Here is a 7,986-nt window from a genome sequence, read left to right as displayed (position 1 = left end):
TCTCTCTCTCTCTCTCTCTCTCTCTCTCTCTCTCTCTCTCTCTCTCTCTCTCTCTCTCTCTCTCTCTCTCTCTCCCTCTCCCTCTCCCTCTCATCCGTACGCGATATTTCCAGCCATACAGTTTTATCATTCTCTCGCTCTTTCTCTTTCATTCGTTGCGTTCCTTCATATGCGGTTACATACATGCGTTCCTACCCATCTTATCTATTGTACCTCCTACTCGGTTCTGCGCACGCCATTATACCGCAAAGGAATAGGGAAGAGAGAAAATAAGTTAGAATAATTATTTATAATTTTTTTCATTTATTCCTTTTGTAACGCGTCGTATACAATATTGTCTGATGCATAAACCATCAGTTCGCAATCTACGAGCGAAGTTTTTACACATATTTCATTTAACAATTTGACTGCATCGCACTTGTTATGAATATTATTTCGCCGCAAACAGTTTACAAATTGATTATATCGTTCTTTTACTATATGCATATCATCCCATAACTTAAAATATGCATTATTGATAACATCTTCAAGATTTAGTAAAAATTGTACAGTCGATGGTTTCATGTACATAATTTTGTTATTTAAAGTGAATTTTATGATACTCTCGTTACGTATTTTAACGACTTCGATGAAAAGATCATTAATCCACAACGATGTAGCGGTTGTCGACTGCAGGAATTGCTCGATATCCGTCCGTTTCTCAATCATTATTACCCAGGTATCACGTGACAGCGGTATCTCATTGCCCTTGTTGTCACCAAGAATCATTTCTACAAAAGGCTCAAGTCTCACACTGATTCCTATATCCAAATATTTGTAGAATGTAGCCGTCAAAGCAAATCTCCTCCCCAGAATGCGCGGAGTATGACGCGGCTGCGACATTGTTCTGTAAAAAAAAAAAAATGTTGCAAGATATAAAAAATAAAATCCAACTAAATATGTAACAAAATTTGATTTAATTAATTTAAAAAAATACTTACGGTTTATCACACGTTTCATTTTGCTGAATTGGAACGTAGTTCCAATAGTTCATTTTCAGGGGAAACTCTGACTTCTTTCGATTAACTAATGCAAGATTGGAACTTTCCCGTCCGTATTCCGCTGATTAACTGATGTGATACCGTTGTCAGAACTCTTCTTATATTGCACGCCCTTCACACATCTCAGTAGAGGGGACAATCACATATTTCAAACTTCACACATTCAAGGATGACCAACGTTTCAGAGGTCAAGCGCCGATGTACGGCTGCTGCGGCAAAATATGTTTTAGACACATACATTTGATACTTACTGATGAGATCATACGAAAATCACACAGTCAAATAATGTGAATCTTTAAGAGGTCAAGCGCCGATATACAACTGCTGTGACAAAATATGTTTTAGGCATGTACATTTGATACTTACTGATGAGATCATACGAAAATCATAAATTCAAATAATGTGAATCTTTGAGAGGTCAAGCGCCGATGTACAGCTGCTGTAATAAAATATGTTTTTGGCATGTACACTTCTCGCAAAAATTAAAGGAACAAAAAAATTTTCTAAATTTTTTGCCAATTTTCAACAGGCTGTATTTTAGTGAAAAATGGTCGTACAGGAAATAAAAAAACATAGCTTTTGAAGCTTGAAGACTCTAGTTTTAGAATTTTTTGGTTAAAAATTTTTTTGAGTACCGGTAGCCATGCAATTCTTGGATAAAGCACGAAGAAAAAATTTTCAAAATTTTTTTACATTTTTTTTTCGCTCTACGGGCATGAAAAAAATTTTTCGAGCTAAACCAATGCATAGGTCGCATAGCCTGTTCATTCAGCTTCAATTTGCTTTTTTCGGAAGTCAGATACGACTATTTGTCTTCGAGATATCGAATTTTGAATGCAAAAGGACCCTTTTTCACTCAACTGCCGATATCTCTGAAACTACTGGTCGCCTAGCGAGCTGACGAGCGGTTTCGTTTTCTGCAGAAAATTTCCTACAAAAATCTGTCATGGTTGATTGAAAAAAAAAATTTTGTCCCACCTGAAACGGTAACGTGAAAAAAGAGCAAAAAAATGCCATTTTCCCCTTTTTTGGTAAATCGACTGTGTCTTCGACAATATTGGGGCAAAAGCTTAGGTTAGAAGAAAATTTTACAGTCTAATGTACCCCAAAGACCCCCCTAAATTTTTAGATCGATCGGTTCAGCGGTTTCCTCGGACCGATTGATTGAAATTTTGAAAAAATTAAGGGAACAAGACTTTGTTCCTTAAATTTGACCTAATCTTTTTAAAATTCAATAATTTCATTTTTTTTTACTTTTTACTCAATTTTGAGTTTTTTGAAGATTGAGTAACAAAAAAAAATCCAAAAAAATTTTTTCAAAAATTTCAAAAATTTCCAAAAAATTTTTTTTTGAAAATTAAAAAAAAAATTTAAAAAAAAATTTCTTTTTTTTCGTTTTTAAGAAAATCAAACTTTCTGACGAAAATTTTGATTGATGATTGATTTACCGCCGGCATTAGCGTTATCCAAAGCATACCACGTGGAGGTTGCACGGTCGGATTTACGCTTCTTTTGTGCTTACGCACGTGTGTTAATGATTCTTCGAAAAAAATGAGACCCCGTGGTTCGTCAGCTCCACAGTATTTTGCGACTCCAAACTCATTTTCTAAAGTGTGTGTGTGTGTGTGTGTGTGTGTGTAAAGTGTGTGTGTCTCGTGTTCAGTATCGAGTGTTCCCGCCTCTACTCCTAATCACAGCTTGCAATCTTTGTCGCATATTCGAAATACAATTTCGGATCATCTGTTGAGGGATCTGACGCCAAATTCTTATCAAAGCGTTCTCTAATGCTGCCAAATTATTCAGATTCGGATAATTTTGACGCAATCGGCGGCCCAATATGTCCCAGACGTGCTCTATCGGATTCAGGTCAGGACTCATTGCAGGATGCCTCAACAATGTAATGTTGTTTCTCTGAAAAAATTGGCGGGTGATATTCGCTGTATGAGGCCTAGCATTATCCTGCATAAAAATAAATCCTTACACACACACACACACACACACACACACACACACACACACACACACACACTTTAGAAAATGAGTTTGGAGTCGCAAAATACTGTGGAGCTGACGAACCACGGGGTCTCATTTTTTTCAAAGAATCATTAACACACGTGCGTAAGCACAAAAGAAGCGGAAATCCGACCGTGCAACCTCCACGTGGTATGCTTTGGATAACGCTAATGCCGGCGGTAAATCAATCATCAATCAAAATTTTCGTCAGAAAGTTTGATTTTCTTAAAAACGAAAAAAAAGAAATTTTTTTTTAAATTTTTTTTTTAAATTTTCAAAAAAAATTTTTTGGAAATTTTCGAAATTTTTGAAAAAATTTTTTTAGATTTTTTTTTTGTTACTCAATCTTCAAAAAACTCAAAATTGAGTAAAAAGTAAAAAAAATGAAATTATTGAATTTTAAAAAGATTAGGTCAAATTTAAGGAACAAAGTCTTGTTCCCTTAATTTTTTCAAAATTTCAATCAATCGGTCCGGAGAAACCGCTGAACCGATCGATCTAAAAATTTAGGGGGGTCTTTGGGGTACATTAGACTGTAAAATTTTCTTCTAACCTAAGCTTTTGCCCCAATATTGTCGAAGACACAGTCGATTTACCAAAAAAGGGGAAAATGGCATTTTTTTGCTCTTTTTTCATGTTACCGTTTCAGGTGGGACAAAATTTTTTTTTCAATCAACCATGACAGATTTTTGTAGAAAATTTTCTGCAGAAAACGAAACCGCTCGTCAGCTCGCTAGGCGACCAGTAGTTTCAGAGATATCGGCAGTTGAGTGAAAAAGGGTCCTTTTGCATTCAAAATTCGATATCTCGAAGACAAATAGTCGTATCTGACTTCCGAAAAAAGCAAATTGAAGCTGAATGAACAGGCTATGCGACCTATGCATTGGTTTAGCTCGAAAAATTTTTTTCATGCCCGTAGAGCGAAAAAAAATGTAAAAAATTTTGAAAATTTTTTCTTCGTGCTTTATCCAAGAATTGCATGGCTACCGGTGCTCAAAAAAATTTTTAACCAAAAAATTCTAAAACTAGAGTCTTCAAGCTTCAAAAGCTATGTTTTTTTATTTCCTGTACGACCATTTTTCACTAAAATACAGCCTGTTGAAAATTGGCAAAAAATTTAGAAAATTTTTTTGTTCCTTTAATTTTTGCGAGAAGTGTACATTTGATATTTACTGATGAGATCATACGAAAATCGCACATTCAAATAATGCAAATCTTGCAGAGGTCAAGCGCCGATGTACGGCTGCTGTAACAAAATATGTTTTAGGCACGTATATAAATCATTTGATACTTACTTGATGAGATCATTCAGAATCGCACATTCAAATAATGCAAATCTTACAGAGGTCAAGCACCGATGTTTAGACAAAGAAAATGAAGAGTTATAAAAAATATATAAGCGGTAGGGAAGCGCATAATATCGCATTTGATGCGAAGTTTAAGATCCGAGTGCAAGTTAAAACCGTCATCAATCCGGAGTAATAATTCAGTGCAATATATGTTCAGTGTGCGCACAGTAGAGACTTCTTAATAAATACTACATTATTACAACATGAATGACGATATCGTAGAAGATGCCATTTATGTTCTTAACAATAATGATGATTCCGAAAAACGAAAGCATGTGCAGAGAATATCACCAGTGCAATTTCTACGTGATCGAGAACTCGGTATACGCGGAACGCATGAACGTACCGTAATACAGGAAGTTTACATACACGACCAATTCGTTCATAACTGGCCTCATCATATGAAGCACAAATTATATAGAGAGATACTCAATTGGGTTGACACCGATGAAAATGAATATGATATAGCAAAACAAATCGTAGAAGAGACTCAGGAATGCTGTTACCATCTCATTGAGATACCAGCAGGTGTTGGAAGGTATATCAAAGTGATAGCAATAATGACCCACTTTTGTTATGATACTGAGAATCCTTTTGTAGAGAAAATGCTGCGTACTTACCACGAATTTTCAAATCTTTTGAACAATGATGAGGATGAATACGTTCTGTCTGAGCAAGAGATGGAGATATGTTTTTTTATTCGGTGTGAAAGACAAAGCAAGCTAATGCAGTTTGAAATTCAAGACAAATTTCGATTCTGTATTATGTGCTACAAAACTACATGCGAGTGTCCTGTTGAAGATTGTACGGTGTTGTTTTAAAACAGTGATAAAAAGACATAAAAATGGAGAATAATTTCGAGCAAGTGGAACGCGAGCTGTTGGAGCAAGCAAATGGAGTCACTACTTTGGGCGAGTGTTTTATGTGGTTGCAGCGATGCGACGAGATTATACAACAGCTTGAGGAACATAACCGTATCAAGCGTCCTCGGCTTACCGTCGGACAAAGACAATCGTTGGTGGCGAGGATCGCGCGACTCGAAGGTGAAAAGACACAATTACAAAGACGTTTCGTGGATGTAGGTGGTAATTACGCGAGCACTAGTAATAACGCGAACAAACTCATGTGGCGAGAGATAGATACAGCGTTCGAGAATCGCATTCAGACAGGTGCAGTGATAAATACAAACTATATTGAACCGCGAACGTTTTTAGAAGACGCAGGCGATATAGTGCTCGAGCAAGTGCGGGACGCTCTAGAAAAACACAACAATGTAAAAGTTAACACAGCATTCAACGGCGTGTTTGTAACGGGTGATAAACGTGCCAACAAAAGTATAAACACTAAAAATTGTGAACTATTCCAAACGTCGGACTTGGATGAGTAGTACGAGCGACGCATTATCGAGCCCACTTTGACTTCGCTCGAAGAGTTTCAAGAACGTGATAGCGGATGGGCGTTGTCGCGAATTCTTAATTTGACTCTAAATATAAATAAGTACAATCCTCTACACGCGGGGTGTCATGTGACATTACCGCGAGAAATAATGATGAAGCGTGCAGTAGTGAACGTTAATTCAAAAGATAACGCATGCTTCGCGTGGCCGGTGGTCGCCGCTCTACATCCTGCTGAAAGAAACACAGGATTGGAATCGTCATATCCACATTATGCAACAGTCCTAAAGCTTGATGATATTGTGTTTCCCGTTACAGTAAAGGATATAGGAAAATTTGAGAGTCTAAACAATATATCGATCAACGTCTACGGGATGAAAAAGGAAATGGCAATGCTAAAGATTCTTCCGCTGCGGCTCTCCAATGACAAGAAAGAGAAGCATGTTAATTTATTATACATGCAAAATCCGCGCGAAGACAGCGTAGGCCACTTTGCCTGGATAAAAAATCTGTCCCGTCTCGTCAGCTCCCAACTGAGCAAACATAATGGAAAAAAATTCATTTGCGATCGGTATGTATAATATATTAAAATAATTCACATGATCTAGCAAAAAAAAAAAGTAATTAAAAATGTTTCCATTATTTTTTTACAGGTGCTTGAACTATTTTTCATCATGCGAGAGGTTGCAATCACACGCTGTAGACTGTCAGAGAATGAACGACTGCGCTATCACATTGCCCGCTGAAGACGACAAGTGGTTGAATTTCCGGAATGTAAACCACAAGGAACGAGTGCCCTTTATCGTCTACGCGGACCTCGAGTGTGTGCTGCGGAAGACGCAACATGATACAGAGCAAGCGTCGTACACATATCAACAACATGAGGTATTCAGCATCGGATATTACGTGCGATGCTCGTACAACAACACGTTATCCGCGTACCGGTTTCGTTGCGATAAAGATTGCGTCGCATGGTTCACTAAACAACTTGAAGAATTAGCGTATAATGTTAAGACTCGTTTATCAACTAATGTTTCCATGGAAACATTATCGGAGGAACAATTGGAGGCATATCGTAGCGCGACGCGGTGTCATATCTGCGATAAGCCGTTCGCGTCGGATGATACGCGGGTGCGCGATCATTGTCATTTGACTGGTCGTTACCGCGGTCCTGCACATTCTCTCTGCAATTTAAATTATCGAAATGTATCATACATGCCAATTATTTTTCATAATTTATCTGGATACGATTCACATTTTATTATTAAAAAAATAGCCACAGCGTTTAAAGGAAGGACCGACGTACTCCCCATCACAAAAGAAAAGTACATTTCTTTTACAAAACATGTCGTAGACACAGCTGATAAATTAGATCCACACAATTACATAAAACTACGGTTCATAGATTCATATAAATTTTTAAATACTAGTCTTGAAAAATTAGCATCATTTCTAGGCAAAGAAAAATTAAAAATTGTACGTTCCAAATTTTTACACTTATCTGACGAGGATTTCGATTTATTGACACGAAAAGGTGTATTTCCGTATGAGTACATTGACTGCGTGGACAAACTGCAGGACGCGTGCTTACCGCCGCGCGAATCATTTTTCAGTTCCCTGACCTCTGATACTGTATCCGAGAGTGATTACGTGCACGCCGAGAATGTATGGAAGCGATTCTCTATTCGAACGTTGGGTGAATACAGCGATCTATATTTGAAAACGGATGTGTTATTGTTAGCTGACATTTTTGAAAATTTCCGCGATAAATGCTTAGAAAGTTACGGTCTCGATCCAGCACATTATTACACTCTCCCCGGATACACGTGGGACGCTATGTTAAAATATACAAAAATTACTTTCGAACTACTTACTGACATTGACATGGTAATGTTCATCGAACGCGGTATACGCGGTGGTCTCAGTCAATGTTCAGGCGGATATGCACAGGCTAACAACAAATACATGCAGACGTATGACCCATCGAAACCATCCTCATATCTTATGTATTTTGACGTTAATAATTTGTATGGTTGGGCGATGTGTCAGCCGCTGCCATATGGGGAATTTCAATGGATCAAAGTCTCGAATTTTGACATAAATGCGATCGTTGCTGATTCACCAACGGGATACATTCTCGAAGTTGATCTCGAGTATCCCCGAGACCTTCACGACAAGCACGCTGACCTA

The 7,986-nt window shown here is 37.6% G+C and overlaps 2 protein-coding genes across 2 annotated transcripts; one reads left to right on the top strand and one right to left on the bottom strand.

Moving 5' to 3' along the window:
- Positions 1 to 301: 301 nt before the first annotated feature.
- Positions 302 to 1,325, bottom strand: LOC118645669. Its single transcript, XM_036287266.1, has 2 exons — positions 981 to 1,325; positions 302 to 886 (listed from the first exon to the last, which is right to left on the bottom strand). The coding sequence occupies exons 1-2, from the start codon at positions 1,031 to 1,033 to the stop codon at positions 304 to 306; spliced, it is 636 nt and encodes a 211-aa protein (XP_036143159.1). The 5' UTR covers positions 1,034 to 1,325; the 3' UTR covers positions 302 to 303.
- Positions 1,326 to 5,246: 3,921 nt separating this feature from the next.
- LOC118645601 lies at positions 5,247 to 7,541 on the top strand. The gene is made up of 4 exons (XM_036287011.1): positions 5,247 to 5,675; positions 5,790 to 6,367; positions 6,450 to 7,487; positions 7,538 to 7,541. The coding sequence occupies exons 1-4, from the start codon at positions 5,247 to 5,249 to the stop codon at positions 7,539 to 7,541; spliced, it is 2,049 nt and encodes a 682-aa protein (XP_036142904.1).
- The last annotated feature ends 445 nt before the right edge of the window (positions 7,542 to 7,986 follow it).

Source organism: Monomorium pharaonis, chromosome 5, assembly GCF_013373865.1.
Source record: "Monomorium pharaonis isolate MP-MQ-018 chromosome 5, ASM1337386v2, whole genome shotgun sequence".
Classification (NCBI taxonomy): domain Eukaryota; kingdom Metazoa; phylum Arthropoda; class Insecta; order Hymenoptera; family Formicidae; genus Monomorium; species Monomorium pharaonis.
The sequence above is the reverse complement of the archived record's forward strand: the minus strand, read 5'-3'. Positions and strand labels throughout refer to the sequence as shown.